The sequence below is a fragment of the Leptonychotes weddellii genome, chromosome 4, assembly GCF_054177405.1.
Source record: "Leptonychotes weddellii isolate Sample4059 chromosome 4, ASM5417740v2, whole genome shotgun sequence".
NCBI classification, from domain to species: domain Eukaryota; kingdom Metazoa; phylum Chordata; class Mammalia; order Carnivora; family Phocidae; genus Leptonychotes; species Leptonychotes weddellii.
This window is the reverse complement of record NC_138372.1, coordinates 13475639-13495500: the sequence shown is the minus strand read 5'-3', so window position 1 is coordinate 13495500 and position 19862 is coordinate 13475639. Positions and strand designations below refer to the sequence as shown.

The window sequence follows — 19862 nt, the reverse complement described above, 5'->3', positions numbered from 1 at the left end:
GTTTTTTTTTTTTAAAGATTTTATTTATTTATATGACAGAGAGAGACAGCGAGAACAGGAACACAAGCAGGGGGAGTGGGAGAGGGAGAAGCAGGCTTCCCGCTGAGCAGGGAGCCCGATGTGGGACTCGATCCCAGGACCCTGGGATCATGACCTGAGCCGAAGGCAGACGCTTAACGACTGAGCCACCCAGGCGCCCAGGACTATGGGTGTTTTTGCTGACCCGTGTCCTCAGGGACTATCACAGTGCTTGGCACATAGTAGGTGCTCAGGAAAAACTCATTACATGAATGACCAAGTCACATGGACCTAGGTTTGAGCCCCGTGTGTGTGTGTGCGTTTGTGATTTTCCAGCTCTATAATTTTAAGAAATTTCCGTTCTTGGGATCCCGTCTCCTCCCTTACAAAAATGGGGAGTACGATCACACTTCATGGGGTTACACAGAGGAGCTCATGAGATAGCAGAAGGTACTAGAAAAGGCTCAGTAAATGTGAGTGGTTGTGTTTATATTGTTATGATTTTCAGGAACTTACCTCCTTACCTTCAATACCTTCTCGCTCTGGGGAGGAGGCAGGGGGATCCTTTCCAGGTTCTACCCACGTTTCTCCCCCCAAACCCCGCTGATGCCCCAGGGCCCGCCCCCCTCACCTGCTCTGGTCTGGCCCCCAGATGCTGCCTGATGCATGATTGCTGCTACGGAAGCTAAAGCAGCCCGGCTGCCAGCCCATGCTGAATAGCTACCGATTCCACATCGCCAATGGGACCGTGGCCTGTGAGTAGCCCTCTCTGCAGACACATGGCTTTGAACCTGGGCCTCTCCTTCATGTCTGCCTGCTGGCTGAGGAGTGCTTTGAGACAGAAAGTGTCAATTCTAGGAATCGGAGCTTCTTGGGAGCGCTTGCTTGGTCTCTGGTCTCTCCGGTCCATGGCTGTACCTCTTGCACTCTCGGGGAGCACGGAGCGTGGGGCCTGGGGTATAGCACCTGCTCAATAAATAGTTGTTGACTTGAGATTACATTGAATCTTGCAGCTTTGCTTGGCAACTGTCGCTGTTGAGAACATTCCTCGTCTGTCATGTGTTAACAAACAGCTCAGCTGTCTTTCAGTTGAACAAATATTTGTTGAGGGCGAGGACATGCCAAGCACTGGTAGGTGCCGTGGTGGGGGGGGCACAAAAGTAAATGGGAGGGGTCGGGGAAGGGAACTCATGTGTCATCGAGGCCATTCAAGGAGGAGGGCAAAGGACAAGGGCAAGCAAGTACTGAGCGTCCAGCAGGTGGGGAATGGCCCCCGATATCCTGGAGCATGTTCTGGGGCTGTTGGGGTGTGGGTGTGTGTAGGGCAAGTTTGGTCTAAAGAGCAAGCACGTTTGAAGTCCTGGCTATAGCTTTTCCGGGAATGCCACTCATTGCAGTGGTTTGAATGCCCCTCAGGGCAACTGGCCTCCCACCTGGACTTGAGGAGTGGCACCAACCCCTTTCCTCCCTCTGTGTATTTGTGCTTAGCTGTGAGCGTGTCGGAGTTCACCTGCCCCCCGAGGTCAGGGAACCACCACCTCCCTTCCCTTCATCTCCCCCCTTAGGGTGGGGGCTCAGTGCCCAAACCCCAGGGCTCCCCAATGCCCCCCCACCCCCGGGCCCCAGCTCAGGACACATCAAGACTGACCAAGCGTTAGGACTATGCGGTGTCCCTGGTCCATTGGTGAGACCTGAGCCGGGGCGGAGGGGAGGGGGGGCTTGTGGCTCAGAACCCCGCAGTGGGAGGACTGATGGTCTGCTTCTCAGGCTCCATAGCCCCCAGCCCCCACGCACACCATCGATGGGGAGAACCCTCATTTCCCATGTGAGCTCAAGGAGACATCTGTGCCGGAGCTCCCTGGCCACGATGGTGCTGACCCCTAAAGCGGTGTGTCTTCTGGGAGATCCCGCAGACCACGTGCAGGGGATGGGATGAGATCAGGGCCTAGTGGGGGCGGGGCAGGGGAAGGGGGCTGGAGGAGGTTGCCCCCAGAGTGTTGTTCACTTTGGCACATGATGCCCTCGGAGGCAGGGACTGAGTCTCTGGCTGCCTCTTCCCACTGTTCTGGGCTCCGCTTGGCAGGAGTCAGGGGGGCAAGCCTGGCGGTTAGCTGGAGCGGGCGCACACGAGAAAGGTGCCTCTGACTCTTCTCAGCCTGGCTCACGGTCTCGCTCCCATACGGTTTCTTCTCCTCTCTTTTCCTCTTGATCATAACATCTGTCATGTCAAGTGTTACCTTAAAGTGCTTGAAAAGTTATCACTTTTAGAGAAAATATCCTCGAGGAGTTCTGTCCTCTGGTGCCCCCGTAAAGTGCAGGGGCCGAGGAAGAAGGGAAAAGGTGATCTGGGAAGGGAAGCAGAATTCTGCCCGCACTGTGGTCCCAGGCTCGGGGCAAGCCTCTGCCCTCTGCACCTGGAGCAGCTGCTGCTGCTGCTTCTTCTTCCTCTTCTTCTTCTTCTCCTTCTTCCTCTTCTTCTTCTTCTTCTTCTTCTTCTTTTTTGAGCAGCTTCTTTAGCAGCGCTCTTCCCCCTCCCATGTAGGGCCAGAGCCACAGCCTGGGACCCCAGGAGATGAGGGAGAGAGTGATCTGGGACAGAGGCTGGAGCACCCCCCCCAAGGTGGCACATGGAAACATCCTCTGCTTGGCACCTGCTGAGTGGTGGTGAGAGGTGCAGGCAGGGGCTGGGAGCTGGGCTGAAAAGTTTGCAGCCTGGGTTGTGCTTTCCACAGATGCTGCCAGGCAGCCAGTTGCCCTCAAAACTTCAGCAGACCTCCTGGAGTCCAAAGCCCTGCTTAGGGAGTTAGCACGGGGAGGGGGCAGGTGCTTCCCCATCACCAGCAGGACATCAGCATCCTCCTCCTTGGCTGACCCAGCCAATGAGTACCAGGCCAACTCCTCGTCCTCCCCACCCGACCTTGCCGAGCCCCAGCTCCCAGGAGTAGGGCTAGGAGTTGGGTGATCTGGGTTCTGATCCTGGGTCCGCTGCTGGTACCTGCTGAGCCCACAAACCAGACCCAGGCACATTTATTTACTTGTCCAGTATTGCTTGAGTGACTCCTGGGTGCCCATCCAGGGCCAGCACTGTGCAGGGGCTGGGGCGCAGAGCAAGGCAACCTCAGGTCCTGCTCTTCTGGCATTCTCCAGAGCTGAAAGTGCCCTTAGGGACCCTTGAGACCAACCCCTCATTGTAGGGCCAGGGAGACTGAGGCCCAGAGAGTTTAAGAGTTTGATCTGAGTAACAGGCAAGATTGAAACACATGCATCTTCAGCCTTTCCAGTGCTCTGGAACACACTGCTTGGCCTGAGTTTTCTGGGCCTCAGTTTCTTTATCCATAAAATAGGTACATTAGCAACAGCTGCAGTCCGTGAGCATCTGTGATAGATGCTTTACACACAACACCTTAACCCCCAGGATATACCTTTGAGGTGGGCATGGTTATCAAGAAGGACCCTGAGGCTCAGAGAGTTTAGCTGAGATGGCCCCGGTCACACAGCCAGGGAAAGAAGAGTTGTGAGTCGGACCCAGTTTGTCTGGTCCCAGAGCTGGTGCTCCTGCCTCACATTGCCCTCCCCAGTGGCATGGAGCTGCCAGGAGGGTTTTGGGCAGGTGCACTTGGTTGGAGAGCTCCCACAAATGCAAGTCTTGTTGTCAACGGCATACTCATCAGAATGCTCAGTGCTGGCCCAGGGGACAGAGAAAGGCAGATGGACTCGGCCCCTCTGTAATGCCCCAGATCTTTCTGTTCTAGCTTTATGTCCCCTGCTAAGAGGCCCAGAGAGAGCACATACTTTGGAGTCAGGCAGAGCTGGGTCTGAGTCCCAGCTCCACTGCTTCTAGCTGGATAATCGCACAACTACCCTCGGCCTTAGTCTCCTTGTCTGTAAAATGGGGATAATAATCTACACTTCATAAAGTTGCTTAAGGAACCCCACTAAAGGGTCTGACCCATAGCAGGTGTCTAGGTAATGCCTTTCCTTTTAGAAGCTGAGACTTCTTTTTGCACCCAAGTTTTCTTTTCCCCTTTACTTTTGCAGAAAAGCACTGGGATTTTCTTCATTACTGTTAGGAGATTTCTCTGAAGCCTCTCCTCTACACCCGTACCTCTTCAAGCTAATGTCATTAACTCCCTAGGGAAGAAAATCTCTTCCCCCCTCCACCCCAGTTACACTGCAGTTCAAAGAGCAGCCCTGCAAGGGTTAACTGCCTCCCCCTCCCCTGTTCCCCCCCCCCCCCAGCCTCCAAGTTCTGAAATCCTGTACCCAGAGCCTGGCCCCGGGTTGCCTAGCAACCAGCAGCTGATCTGGGATGCAGTTGGTGAGAAGGAAGGGAAAGGAGAAAAACAACTTGGCCTGTCCATGTCTTTAAATGTCACTGGGAGATGAGTGCAGAGAAAGGCCTATAACCCAAGCCCTGGGGCCAATTTGCCAGGTGGCAAAGGCCACCCTCGAGCAACCAGGGAGATTGTTATCCCCCCTCTGAGTGGGCTTACATAAGTACTTGGCATTTGCAAGGGACTTTAAGATTAGGCAGCAGATGCCCCCCTCCACCCACATAGACATGTATGCGTTGTGCAGGCGGCATGGGGGGCAGAGACCAGTTTCCAGCCACTGGTCCACTTACACCTCCATGCCTGAGCTTCTGACTTCTCCCTCTGCCAGCGAGGGAAGGTGAACACGGTAACCACTGGAATTTGTGGTTTGCAAAGCTCTTTCTCCTTCATTACTAAATGTATTCCTCACAACACCTCCACTTGCTGACACATCACCTTTTTTTCCTCCTAGCGTTTGTCTCTACCTGAAATTACCTTGTTTATTTATGCATCCGCTCTCCTGCCAACCAGAATGTGAGTTCGGGGGGAGCAAGGAACAAGTCTGTCTTGTGTTTGGGGGTGGGCACTCATCCTCATTAGAACCCACAGAGAAGGACGCCCTGGGAGCTATGCCACGTGGGGTCTGCTTGCTCAGACCTGCAGCTCCAGTGCCGAAGGCCAGGCACATGTTAAGGACTCAGTACCTGTTTGATGAGTGAATGAATGAACTCATGAAATAGTTAATGCAAGTGTCTGTTTCCTGATTTGAAAGCTGCGGAAACCGGCTTGGGGACCAGCAGCTAGCCTGAGATCCTAAAGCACACAGGTGGTGGGTCTGGATGGAGAACCTGGCTTCCCGTTTCCTGGGATGGGGATCCTTTTGCTGTCCCGCAGAAGGTGAACATCCAGCCTAAACACTGCGTGTTTACGGCTGAAGATGTGCAATGAGAAGACAAATTCCCTGCCCAGGGGGCTTGCCTCCAGGGAGGGAGTCAGGTCCCCAAATACTGAGAAATAAAGTGCTACAACAAGGCAACAGGATACAGAATGATGACGGCAGGGAGAGGGAAGGATGGCTACTTCCTGGGGCTGAAGAAGCCCTCGCAAGGAAGTGGCATTTAGCCAGTGTGGCAGGAGAAGAGGCGATGGGCAGCGGGGCCGCGGAGGGTGGTGGTGCACGGGAAATGGGGGGGGCACCGGGCTGGGCCAACAGGTGTGGAGGGCGCCTTCTCCTTCCATTGCAGGGGAAGTGGCCAGAGTGTTTGCAGCAGGATATGGTCTACTCTTGCTTTAGAAAGATCACCCTGGCCACTGTCCAGTGTGGTTGGGGAGCCAGGGAGGAAAGATGGGGAGCCATTAGTGAGCACTGGGGAGAAGCTTCCACAGGGTGGTGGAGTGGAGAAGGGGAGAAGTGTCCGATGCTGGGTGTTTTGGAGGTAAATTGCCAGGAGCTGCTGATGGATGAGATGCCGGGTGAGAAGGAAAAAGAGATGGAATTCAAGGTTCCCGGCCCAAGCAGCCGTAGGTAAGGTGTTGTCCGAGCTTGTGCAGATGGGGAAGAACAGGTTAGGGAGACACAGCAAGCACTTGGCATGAGCCCTCTTGAGTTTGAGATGCATATCAGACACCCGACAGGTAGTCAAGTGGACAGGAGCATATCGGAGTCTAGAGCTCAGGGGAGACACCTGGCTGGGATGAGAACCCCAGAGTCATGGCTGTTCAGATGGCATTTATTATTTTTTTATAAATAGATTTTATTTATTTGAGAGAGAGCGTGAGATAGAGAGCACACCAGCAGCGGGGGAGGGACAGAGGGAACAGAGGGGAGAGACAGAGGGAGAAGCAGACTCCCCGTGGAGCAGGGAGCCCGATGCGGGACTCGATCCCAGGACCCTGGAATCATGACCTGAGCTGAAGGGAGATGCTTAACTGACTAAGCCACCCAGGCGCCCCTCAGATGGCATATAAAGCCCTGAGACTGAACCAGAGGCCCAGGGAGAGACTTGAGAGAGCAGGGCGGAGGCCTGGCAGGAGCCCGAGTTCTCCGTGGCGAACATTCCTGTAGAGCGTCCTGCTTCGTCCCATTTGTGGAAGTCTACGTCACAGACTGAAAAAGACGGCCCTGAAGCCACCAGTTCCTTTCTTCATGTCTCAGTTCTTGTCTCAGTGTCTCCACTCACAAACTGGAAGATGCAGAAACTGGATTCAGGCTGGTTTTGAAAAGATGGCTTGCAAAGAGGACATTTCTTGGCCCAGGGACTGCCTCTCCTTCCAGGTCTCGACAGGCCTGGTCCGGCCATGGCTGTGGGATGCCCCAGAACTGGTAGCCCACAGCCGTTGACCCCTGCTCAGATCAGTTCCCGGGGGCCTGGGCCCCAGGGGGCGGGTGTTAGAGGTGCCCTGTGCTTCAGGAGAGAGTCATACTCTGTGTGTCAGAAAGGACCAGACAAAGCCAGAAAGGGACAGGGAAGTGAGAGAAAGGACAAAGGACAGGTGAGATGGAAAAGAGGAAGAGAGGAACAGAAGACAGAAGTAGCCAGAAAGAGGACAAGGAAGAGGAGGGGCAGAGGCAGAGTGACAGGGCTCCAGGTGAGTGACAGGCCCTTTCCCGAGGAGAGCGAGGTTGAAGAGGGCAGTGCCCTGCATCCAAATAGCCCCCTGAGGACACCACCCACAAGTCCAAGTGGGCCCCTGCAGACCACGGCGGCCACCCCGGCAGGAAGCAAGGGGTGTACTGGGTACGAGGGAGGCCAGAGACCCGGAGGGGCTTGGAACGGGCTCCTGGGGGAGCTGGGGCTTGATGGATCCTGGAGGATTTTCACAGATGGAAAGAGGCAGTGCGAGGGCAAAGGTGACCCAGGTGTCAAGAATGGTGGGAGTGACAGGAGCCGAGAGCCAGGGGCGGGAACATCCCTGGCACATTTCATGAGGGTGCACGGAGGGCACAGCTGAAGCGTAGGATGGCTGTCGAGAAACCAAGTCTCCGGGGAGATGCCAGAGGACAGCTTGCTGCAGGAATTGGACTTCGGGGGGAGAAAGGCAAACAGAGGCCAGCCAGCACTGGGGCCAAGTTCAAAGGGCTCCTCTTCTTCCAAGAGGCAACACCATCATCATCACCATGAGCACTTACGGAGCACTCTGGGCGCGCCTGCCACGTGCACACCACTCCCTCCCGAAACAGCCACGAAAACCCTCGCAATGATCCTGCACAGTAGACACCGTTATTTATTTTTGACACTATTATAGTTTTTATCATCATTTTGTAAATGTGGATACTGACTAGCTTGCCCATGATCAACAAACTGGGGAGTCAGGCTGCCTCCCTTCCTCCCCCTGAACCCTCAGAAGAGAGCAGAACACACACACACACACACACACACACACACACACCCAAACACGACAGCTCTGACAAGTAAATAAAAGATCCCCATCTAGTGGTGACTCGGCCGAAGGGCAGACACTCAATCCCAAAGGCCCAGACAGAGGCTGGGTTCATTTATCAGCGACTGTCCGTGGAGCACCTACTACGTGTCAGCATCTGTTCTGCATGCTGGGGATACTGTGAGGGCCAAGACAGGCAAAGGCCCAGCCTCACAGAGCTCACACTCCGTCGAGGGGAGACAAACACACTCAAGTAAACACATAAGAGACACCCAGGTTGTGCAAAGCACAGTGAATGAGATAGACGGGATGTGCAGGAGACTGGCTGGAGGGAGCTCTAGGTCGGGGGCCCGGGAGGGCCTCTCTGAGGAGGGGAAATCTGACCAAGACCCAAAGGAGGAGATGGATCCAGTTGCTTGAAGGTCCTGGAGACAAGTGTTTTAGACAGAACAGTGTGAGCAAAGGCCCCAGGACAAAAGGGAGCCAAGCATAGAGAGGCCAGAGTGCCCGGAGCAGAGTGAAGGACAGTGGGGACGGAGAGGTTGGCGAGGGCCGGATCACGGCGAGGCTGCTCTCGGCCCCTGGTGAGGATTTGGGTGTCTTCCCCCAATACTAGGAAACTGTGCTGGGGCTTGAAGCAGGAGAGTGGACCTGATCGGGGTGACAGTTTAAGAAGGTCCCATTAGGGAGGACGAACTGGTGGTGACAGGGAGTGGGGGAGTGGCCAGGAAGGTGGAGGAGAGAGGGTGGAGCGTGAAGTACTCTAAACAGAGACACGGGTGGTGCTTGCTGTGGACTGGATGTGCAAAGTGGGAGGCGGGGAGGAACCCAGGCTGCTGCTCACTTTCTGGCTCGAGGAGGAGGTGATGCCATTTGTGAGCCTCGAGCGTGGGTGAAGGACAGGTTCGTGGGCAGAGGGAGCACTACATCGAGTGTTCCTTTTGAACGCCTTAAGTTGGGGATGCCGGAGACGTCCCAGCAAGATGTCAAGAAAGCAGCTGGAAGTGTGAGGTGAGTTCTGAGAAAGTGGGTCCCGTGTCCTTGGCCTGCATGCCCACTCAGGGCACCCCTCCATGCAGTCCAGCCTCCCCCTCCCCATTTCCTTCCAGGCTGCTCTTCACTCTAGTCCCCGTGGCATGTCCAGGTGTGACCGGGGACCCCGGAGATGGACTCCCAATTTCTTCCCTTTCTGTTTTCAACCCTTGACCCCTTGCTGCAAGCCCCTGTTTTCCCCAACCTTAGAACCAAGCGAAGCCCCCAGTGACCCTTTCTCTCTCTGCAGGTTAGTGTGCCCTTGGCCCCAGAGTCAGCTGTCTCTGCGGGCTGTGGGCATGTGAGTGTGACAGGCAGTCTGCATATTGCTTCAGAGAGAGCCTGCCCACCTACGAGAAAAACTTTGAGCAGTTCTTCTCCAGCCGGCCCCGCTGTGGCAGGCGGAAGCCCCAGTGCTAGGCAGCCCCGGGCCCCCTCGTCGGCCAGCATGGGATCCAGTGTCACCCGTCCTTCCAGAAGCCTTCTCACGCCATCCCTTACAGGCTCTAGTTCTGCAGTCACACTTCAGCACATGGCCTAGGGTACTCCTTTGTCACTCGACCCTGAGGGCAGCCGATCAGCATTAGAAAAAATAAAATCCTGGCATGCTATGGAGGGAGACAGCCCCTATATAGAGACAAAAATAAATAACATTTTCTGATAGTCGCAAGCGCTAAGAAGCACTCCAACAGGTGACAGGATAGAGAGCTGTTCCCAGGCCCCGCCCAGGAATTTCCAGGATGGGAAAATGACCCAGGATCTACCCTAAACTCTCCCTCCAACCCCCTGCCCCAAAATCAGGATGCAGGGCAGACCTGGGAACCGGGTTTGCAACCCACATCCAGCCAGGGCCAGAACAGGGATCCCGGAAAACACGGTCTTGGCACACAGCCAAGGATCTGAGAGATGCCCTTGGACTTTGTTTCTCGTCTGTTGGGGTTCTGCTCTCTGAAATCCCTCAAGTAGGAAAAATTAATGCCATTTCCATCTCTCCGGAGACAGGGCATGAGGATATCCACACCCACCACTGTCACAGAGAGGAGAAAGGGCCTGGAAGAGGGCATCAGAGGGCCCCAAAATTTCCATCCAAATTCAGAAGGCCCTGGTGATATCAGACTTAGATTCTAATGAACACCAAAGTGACCTGAGCTGAGCAGATTCTGTTCTTTATAATGCCCAACTGGCATGGCAGAATGTAAAATTGGCCCCAATTGTCCTTACCTTGCTGCATCCTTGCCTCTCGTGAAGGAACGCTCGGCTTTGCCCATGGAGAAGGAGAGTCTGCCCAGTGGTTGAATCTGAACTCCGTGCTGGCCCTGTGAATTACTTCGGTCAATAGAATGTAGTGGAATGTTTGGATGGTCTACCAGTTCCCGAGCTTAGGCTTCTGGAGGCCTGGTGCTCTGCTTTCCCAGGACGCCGGGCTCTGCCTGGCCCACTGGCAGGTGGGAGCCAGAGTCCGTCAGCCCAGCCATGTCCACTCAGACCTCAGACACATAAGAGCGCTCAGCAAAGGTCAGCAAAGCCCACTCATTGCTGACCGTGACCCACGAGAGCAGCTCGCTGGAACTGAAATGGCTGTCCGGCTGAGCCCAGGAGAAGTTGCCAATTGCAGAACTGTGAGCTGAATAAAGCCTGCATTTTTAAGTCACTAATGGGTGTGAAGTGAGTTCTGAGAAGTGGGTCCCGTGTCCTTGGCCTGTGTGCCCACTCAGGGCACCCCTCCGTGCAGTCCAGCCTCCCCCTCCCCATTTCCTTCCAGGCTGCATTTTTAAGCTCAGTGATACAAGGGGTCTTCATTCATGGAGACTCCTGGGTTCTCAGCACTGTGCTACGCTTGGAGGCCAGTGAAAACACTGTGGACATGGCCCCTGACCCGTACCTTGAGGTCTGGGAGGAGAAAGGCCATGCTCATATAATAAGGGAGAACACGCAGAGGGCCGTGATCACACAGTCATCCAACAAACATTTAGTGAGCCCCCAGTGAGCGTCGGGCACCCCCACCAGGGCTGGGCAGTAGGGATTCAGAGACTTTAAGAAAACAAACAAAATCAGGTCTCAATACCCTGGGGTGAACTTCAAGAGTCATAGCAGCCTTTAGAAGTTCAAGTTCAGACATTTAGAATCTGGATTGAGTGATGCTGTCACTGATGTGAAGACAGTAAGGGAAGCCAGGGGCGGTCAGCAGAGGGTCTGGGAGCCGGGGCTCCGGGCTCTGCCTCACTCAGCGGGCAAAGCCGAGTGGTAAATTTGTCCTTCTTTCCTTCCTTCCTTCCTTCCTTCCTTCCTTCCTTCCTTCCTTCCTTCCTTCCTTCCTTCCTCCCTCCCTCCCTCCCTCCTTCCCTCCCTCTCTTCCTTCCTTCCTTCCCAACCCGCATGTGCTGTAGTAATTACAACCGCCGAAGAGGAGCTTGAGATTGATGGGCATCCATTGGTGACAGTCTTAAAGGTCTGAGGTAGGCGGTTGCAGAAAGGCAGGTGTGGGACTAGCGTGGCTGGGTCCAAGCCAGGCACCTCCGCTCCTAAGAGGTTTCTGACCACAGCAGAGGCCAGCTCAGGACTCTGGACATATCCGGCCATCTGCCACTGAGAAGGAGGCTGGCCAGGGTTACATTCAGCAAGGGCAATGGAGGTTTCAGTGAGAGATCCAGACCACCTTCCTCTCCCTGGGTCTCAACTCCTAATGTGTAAAACAGAGGGAATTGGCCCATGCTGGCGTCCAAGCCCTGCTCGGTTTTGAGAGGTGAGATTGCAGAGGGATGTCGTTGACTTTCATTTGGGAAAGCCTGCTCTCCTGGAAGGATAGCCATTCACCCATCAGCAAGTGCACTCTCAGGACCTACTCCAAGCCAGGCCCTGTGCTAAGAGCAGACAAACAAAGATGCAACAGACTCCAAGTGGCTCTCAGAACAGGGGACACAAGTCAACAGGCAATCAAAGCAGGCTGCAGAATATGTTGGAACGGGGACAGCATGGGGAGCAATGACTGCCATCCGGGAAGGCCAGGCCAGGCTTCCCAGAGGAATGCTGGGGGTCTGACATCTCACCTGTGAGCCAAATCATGAAGAGGGCTCTTGGAGTGGCCAAGTGGGGTGTGCAGAGCCTCCAAGTAGAGGGATGGAAGGTAATTTGATATGCACGCCAGCTAGGGCCTCTGCCACCTGCCTCTCCCCGTCTCAGCTGCGGGGCCCTCCTCCATCCTTGCCCCCCCACACACCCAGGGCAAAAATCTGCATGTCAAATTCTTTCTCTCCTATCTCACATCCCACATCCAATCTGTTGGCACTCCTTTCAAAATAAAACTAGATTCTGTATGTATTTATAAAATACTTAGTAAAATGCACACATTAAAAAAATAAAACGAGAGCAGAAACATCTAGAATCTGAGCACTTCTCACCCACCTTGGGAGCTGCCATGATGGCTGGTGGGAGCCGCCATCACCCCAGTGGGCGTCGGCAGCTGCTCTTCCTCATTCTCTCCAACCCCACCTGGGCCCCTGGCATCTCTTCCGCACTCAGCCACTGGTCAGCCAGCAGAGTGCCTGGCATCTGACCAGGTCCCTGCTCTACTCATGCCCTCCAATGGCTCCCCATTTCCCTCTAAGAGCCAGCGTCCTCCCCATCCTGCTTCTTGACTCAGCTCCTGCACCACCTCAGCTACTCCGGCCTCCATGCTGTTCCCTGAGCACAGCAGGAACGGCCCCTCCAGAGGACTCTGCCCCGGCTGGCTGTTCTCCTTGCCTGGAAGGGGCTTCCCACACCCTATTGCCTCCCTATTGTCTCCCACTGCACTGGGGTCTCCCCGCCTTCATAAAGCTGATGCCGACCACCCTATTGGATACTGCCCACCGGCCCCTGGCATTTCCCTTCTCCCTGGTCCTGCCCCTTCCAGTTCTGTTCTCTGCCGCTCAGTGCACTCCGTCGGTCTACCCCGCCAGAGTGTAAGCTCGTGAGGGCAAGGATCTTTGTCGTCTTTTTATTTTTTTTAAATCACTGATGTAAATGTTGAATGGCATCGTGGTCAAGAGAGAATGTGGGACGTAAGGGGATGGCCAGTAGCTCAGAGTGGGGAGCAGGGAATGCGGGGAGTGGTTTTTCAGAGCCAACGCACGTGAGGAGGTGGGCAGGGCTGGGTGAGGGAGAGCCCTGCTGTCCCCCTGAGAAGCCTGGGCTTGATCCTGGGAGCAGTGGGGATACTCCTCCACCCCATTCTCTGCAACGCAACCACTCTGAATGTGTGAACTTGGGCAGCTCAAGCGTCTGGAGCCCCAGTGTCCTGGGGGGGGCAATCTAGACGGCTGAGAGCTTGGCCTGCAGTAACAGGGGGCACCCCCAGGGAGGTGGCAGGTGCTCCATGAGGTTCATTCACGTCACCACCGGGCACTGTCGGAGTGAGCACCCCGCCTCCAAGGGGACAGCCTTCGAATGTGGATGTATTTTTACAGCAGCTCTCCGTAGATTTTCCCTCGCTGTGTCTCACTACCTGGTGAAGCTACCAGCCAGCGAGGGAGGTGGAGCCGTGGTCACTCCCTCCAAAGGGTGCTGGGCTCAGTGCCCTTCTGGGGAGACGCTGTCGCTGCTCTGGGCTGACTGTGTGTGCGGGGGCTGAGTCTGTGACACCATTGTCCTGCATTCCCACTCCCGGGGTGTCTGTGAAGCTGTGAAAGGCGCGGGGACGAGCAGATGTGGGGACGTTGGCATATGGCAGCGTGGGCGTGGCTGTGGGCCTGACAGACAGGTGGCGCTGGGGTGTGGTGGGGAGTGAGGTGACTGGGTTTCTGGGTCAGGGAGTGCCTGGGCTGGTGGCTGCTGGGATGGGTCAGGCATTGCTGAGCTTGCTGGAAGTGGGATCACATCCAGATGGGAGAACAAAGTGGGGGCATGGTCCGGGCCCCAAGACCCTGAGCGGGGAGAGGGGGAGTCCACATGGGCCCCCCCAAGCAGACCTCGGGTCCTGAGCACTCCCCTTGTCCAGACACAGTGCTACCTTCAAACACAGGTGCTGTTAAAAGCTCCAATTTGCTGCTAGACCACACAGCTAACACGTCCAGAGCAGGGGACTTGAGCCCAGTGTTGTCAGACTCTGCTCCCTCTACCCTGCGGTTCCCCTCAGCAGGCTTGTCCAGAAGGAATCCAGAACTGGAGAGACTGGGGGGGGGCGGGGGGTGAGCAGTGACCAAGGATGTTACTCCAAGGGTTTAAACACTTGCCCAAGAGGGAGGCCTAGTTTCTGGCTAAGCCACTAACTCATTGTGTGGTTTCGTCCATCCATCCAGGCTGGGCACTGTGGATTCAGTCTCAACCTGAGACTCGCAACCCAGGTGGGGACACACAGACGCCAACAGGACAGTGAGGAGAGGGGAGCCCAGATGCAGGCGCACCTCGGGGCACCCCATCTGGACCTGCCGCTCCGGGAAGCCTTTGGACCTACCTGAAGGATAAGTGGGTGGTAGCAGGCAAGGCAGAGAGGAGGGGAGCGTGCTCCAGGCGGCGGTCAGGAGGGGGGCTGGTGCGGGGAGGACAGGAGCGGAGGTGAGTGCTGAGCAAGGGCGACGCTGGAGAGAAAACCCAGGTCTTGGTGAAGGAAGCTGGAGGAAGGATGACCTCACACAAGCCCCTCTTCTTTCTGGGCCTGATTTCCTCATGGTCTCAAAAACCCAGTATCTGTGTACATCTGACCGTTCCCGAGGCTCTTTCTCATCCATTGTCTTACTGATCACCAGAGGGATCCCAGGAATGATTCATCCCCATTTCACAGATAAAAACAGAAGGCCCAAGAGGGCAAGTCAGCTGGAGTTGGAACCCATGTCTTCTGGGTCAAATCTGGTTTCCCACCCTCCTTCTCAAGAGGCGGGGGCTGGACTGGATGCTCTCTGGAGCTAAGGCTCCAGAGTCGGGGTTCAAACCCTGCTTCTGCTGCATGACCTTGAACTTCTCTGGGCCTCCGTTTGCTCCTTTTAGAAATAAAGCTATCACTAGCCCCCACCGCACAGGGTCGCTAGGAGGATTGAATGAGATGGCGCACACAGCTCTGAGCACCCGCGTACCGGGCACCCCACCCTCCGGGGGTGTCAGCTGCTTGTTAGAAAGCCACAACTGGGTAGCCGACAGCCAGCGTCGCCGTGCCAACTTCTGGGGAGGAGAGGGCTGCCTCTCTGCATTCACAGTCCTGTCCTGAGCGTGAGAGAGCGGTGGTTCCCAGGCCCAGCTGAGTGAGCCCAGGGCTGGACAGATGCCAGGTGCCTGGCTGTGGGTTTGGGGCCACACGTGCTCTGCAGAACCTTCCTACTACCTCTCTCCCCTCCTCCCTCTCTGCCGCTCTCCCTCTCCCCTTCACACCCATATGCAGGGAGCCAGATTTTCTTGCTAAACCACAGCTTTGCATTTGCCAGGTTTCCATTTTGGGGAGAACGTCCCCATGAATGTTCCATTAGCTCCTCCTTCCTTCTACCTACTGCTTTTTGCCAGTCTGGCCCTGAGGACCTTTGGCCCGAAACGCCAGCCAAGGGCACCAGTCACCAGTGGGGACAGTTTCCATTCTCCGTGCCAGGTCCTGTGCTGGTGCATTCCCATCCATGGCCTAATTTCATCCTCCAACCCCACAGTGTGATTTTCATTGGGATCCACATTGTGCAGGGTGGAGAAATGGAGGAGGCGTGTGCATGGCGGGGGAGATGTGCTCAATGCCATGTGGCCCCGTCTGCTCTTGGCTGGAGACAGTGTTGACGGCAATAACAGATGACAGAGGTGATGCTGATCGTGTCTTTGTGCTCTCCTGGGCACTGCCAAGTCTGCAACAGGGTCCAGAAGCAGAGGGGCAGGGCATGTGGAGAACAGCATGGGCGGTGACCCAGAGCGACCACTAGGTGTCACTCGAGTCCTGGAGAAGGATTGGCAGCCCCTCCCTGGAGGGCCGTGAAGAATGGGGTGGGGGGAGCAGTGCTTCCTGAGAATGCAGAATTCTGACCTAAATCTGGGCAGAGATGCTGATGTGGAAAACCAAAGCTGGACAGAAGTTCGAGTAAAAACAGATTTTATTCAAGAACTATGGCAATGAGGGAAAAAAGACCTCAGTATAATAACTGCGCTCAACTGAAGCAGAGAAGTGGGGATTTACAGCCAAGGAGCAGGGCAGGGGGAGGCTTCTGTGGCTGGAGAATCCCTAAGACAGTTGGGGAGGGGGGTCTTGCAAAACTGATGTAACAGGATTCTTTTTTTTTTTTTTTTTTTTATTTATTTATTTTTTGATGTAACAGGATTCTTGCTAAAGGCAGGCCTGGTGACCAGACCTCACATTGCAGTGGGAGGGGAGTGAGCGTGAAGAATTTGACCAGATATTGAGGGCGGGTGGGCGCTCTTGCCAAACTGACATGGCAGATTTCTTGCCACATGCCGGAGATGCAAAGATTGGCATCTTTGCCCAAAGGTCAGGCGTGGTTGAAGAAAGGTCTCAGGGGAGCCTGATTGAAATTTGGTCAAGGAGAGTCTTCATCAGTCCCCGTTCTTGTTCGAGGAAAGAAAAGACAGTCTCCTTTCTGAACAATACGAGTCCATTTCTCACTGGTCACTTTGTTCAGAAGTGACCCACAGAACCATCTGTGAGACTTGATAGTAGAGGATGTTTGCTGGATGCTGCAAGTACCAGGCATTTAAAATGAGGGGGATTTCCATGCAAATAAATGAAAACCAAAGATGAATGGCTGGAGCAGGACGAAGCCCAGTTTCTGAGCCCAGAAGGCAGCCAGTCAAGATTTCTAGAAGTTGAGTCTGGAGCATCTTCAGATGGTGAAGTGAGAACAACAGAGGAAATCCAAAGGACCTCCTGGTTTGTGGCTTGAATGTCCTTGGTGATGGCCCAGACATCAGTGTCCTGGTCACGTCTCTTTCTCCGAGAAGAGCGAGGAAGTGTCCAGCCTCAGCTTCCAGGGCCTCTTTAGATGCTCCCTGTAAGGATCTGGACAGTGGGGTTTAGTTCTCAGTGACTCCAGGTCAGCAAGAAAATTGGAAACGTCAGTTTGGAGAGTTAGATCTCCAAGGAAACAAGAAGATCCGATACCACGTGCAGGTTGCAGGATCCAGTCCAGCTTACAGATGGGCAACAAAGTAGATAGGACAACGGAGTTTCACCAAGGGGCCAAAAATAGCTCAAAGACCATGAATAAGGGCGCCTGGGTGGCTCAGTTGGTTAGGCGACTGCCTTCGGCTCAGGTCATGAACCTGGAGTCCCAGGATCAAGTCCCATATCGGGCTCCCTGCTCAGCAGGGAGTCTGCTTCTCCCTCTGACCCTCCCCCCTCTCATATGCTCTCTCTCTCTCTCTCTCTCATTCTTTCTCTCAAATAAATAAATAAAATCTTTAAAAAAAAAAGACAATGAATAAGACTATCATTTAAAAACCCAGGAGTATACACTGTACTTTCCCATTGAAACACTGAAAATCTATCTCTACAGACACCTCTCTTGCTGACTCCTGTTTATACAATACTTCTGGTTTCATTAGATTTGGCATGATTTTTCACATCAGGGCAGCGAAAATGGTAATTGACCACTAGGCCCTTTTAAATTTTGCTTTGCTGGAATTTTTCATAAGGAATCTCAGGGTGGACTTTTAAGAGCCTCTCAAGGCTAGGAAACAAAGCCAAGAATTCACTGCCTGATTTTTCTGACAATACCTATAGATTTGGGTGTGGGTGAATTCTTCTCCTCTCAAGGTCCCCGATATATCCTAAAGTCCCTGGGTCTGCCAGGAAGTGACCTTCCTTACTGCAAGGCTGGGAGCCCTGTATAGCCAGGTACCAGGCTGGTTTTTCCAGAAGGGCTTTGTTAACATTGGCTCTGTGAATCAACCTTAGCTCCTTCCATTGTGTTCTATGCACATCATTCTCAAATATGACATTCCAGCCAAGGCCTTGGGAACATAACCAGTTTCCAATGATGAAAACAGATTCTTCTTGAACTTATGCAAATAATTATATTGCCATGAAAATAAGAATACTCAATATGAGTTTCCAAATTCTGGAGGGATCAAGCAGGGAGAAAAGATACCTGTTATGTTTCTGCTTGCAAAATTACCATCTACTAAATTGTCATGAGTTATAGACAGCTTGAGATAAAAGGGAAAGGAGTTCTTTAAACCCTGAAAATAGAACATTAAAAAAAACAGCAACGTTCAAAGCAAAAACTAAAATAATCCTTCACTGGTTAATTCAGTCCCATGTAATTAATTCTTGTTCTGCTTGATCTTGGGTTAGCAATTTGATGAACCCATCAGCTTCTCTACTAGCTCTGGAAATCCTTACTCAGGTCAGCGATGTGATCTAAAGCTTATTCAATGTCATCAGAAGCCTGTTCCCCTGAATACCTGCCCTAGTCCTTTCCAGGGGTCTCTGAAATTGCCCTTGCTAATGAAGATGGAGCATTTTGGCTGCCAGCTGATTGGCATGACCTGTCAGGAGAGCATCAGAGGAAACCTTACTATCTGTAAATGACAAAAGGCTTAAAACGGTCTTGGTTAAAGATCTGATGAGAGCTCATTATAAAACAATTAACTGACAAAGGAATGTAATTGCTTCTGTGACATACAACACATTAAGATAATAACTAGAACTATGACGGGTAACATTATGCCAGGACATTACATAAGCAGCAAAGCACTGACAAATTTCTACGAACTTCATACACTTTCTAAAATATTTATATTAACTTAAAATATTTATCCGTACAAACATAACAGGAAAAGTTAAAGCCTTTCTGATTTAACAGTGACTGCCATGCAATCCAACATGTCAAATAAACCAGGTTATTTTTAACACCTCTTTTTACAAGGTGAAAGAACGAATCCTTGGAGATTTTCCAGGAACCCAGTTCAAGGTCAGTTTAAGATCAGGATTTCATTTAGGAGTTGATTTTTGGGAAGGCAAAATGGTCAAAGATGTAAAAACAAAACAAAATGAAAAAACCTTAGCTCTTTTAAAAGTGAAAAGTCCGGGGCACCTGGGTAGTTCAGTCGGTTATGCATCTGATGGGCTCAGGTCAAGATCTCAGGGTCCTGGGATGGAGCCATGCTTCTAGGCCCCCAGCCCAGCAGGGAATCTGCATCTCCCTCTCCCTCTGCCCCTCCCCGCGGTCATGCACACACCTTCTCTCCCTCTTTCTCAAATAAATACTTTTTTTTTTTTTAAGTGAGAAGTCTGTGTTCTCTTAAAGAATCAATGACATGGGGCGCCTGGGTGGCTCAGTTGGTTAGGCGACTGCCTTCGGCTCAGGTCATGATCCTGGAGTCCCAGGATCGAGTCCCGCATCGGGCTCCCTGCTCGGCAGGGAGTCTGCTTCTCCCTCTGACCCTCCCCCCTCTCATGTGCTCTCTGTCTCTCTCATTCTCTCTGTCTCAAATAAATAAATAAAATCTTTAAAAAAAAAAAAAAGAATCAATGACATGATAAGGTTAATGTAAACACAGGAAATTATTCGGATAAAACAAAACCTTTGTTTCCTAGGTAGTTTTACTTAAAAGGTAAAGAAAAGCTTTCGGGGCTCCTGGGTGGCTCAGTTGGTTAAGCGACTGCCTTTGGCTCAGGTCATGATCCTGGAGTCCCTGAATCGAGTCCCGCATCGGGCTCCCTGCTCAGCGGGGGGGTCTGCTTCTCCCTCTGACCCTCTTCCCTCTCGTGCTCTCTGTCTCTCTCATTCTCTCTCTCAAATAAATAAATAAAATCTTAAAAAAAAAAAAGCTTTCTACAGTCTCATAGAAAGAGCAGACCAATAATCCAAGAAAAGTTTGTTGTTTCAACAGAAAGAAAACCAAATGCTAATTTTGCATCTGTACACTATCAGGCTCATTTTTAAAACCTTATAAATAAATCAATTCAATCTAAGGCAGCTTGACCACACATGAAATTCCTTTTCTACAAACCCTCTACAACTTTCTACATCCACACAAATGTGTTTTTTTGTCCTATATTTTCTTCTTTCTCATTCTGGAGTAACTTTTAAACAACCTCTAAGCAATTTGTACATTGAAGACAATATTACTCTCCTTTTTCCTTAACAGAAATATAGCCCATATTCTTGCATAATTTACATGCAGTTTTTTTCTTCACTCTTATTATTCCTAGAAATT

The 19862-nt window shown here is 52.8% G+C and overlaps 1 protein-coding gene across 1 annotated transcript in view; it reads left to right on the top strand.

The window, feature by feature from the left end:
- Nucleotides 1-9164, top strand: part of PLA2G2C (phospholipase A2 group IIC) — a 22010-nt gene extending 12846 nt beyond the window's left edge. Inside the window, 2 exon segments of the mRNA XM_031021197.2 lie at nt 704-773; nt 8995-9164. Coding sequence (XP_030877057.1) covers nt 704-773; nt 8995-9164 — 240 coding nt within the window.
- Nucleotides 9165-19862: the final 10698 nt, after the last annotated feature.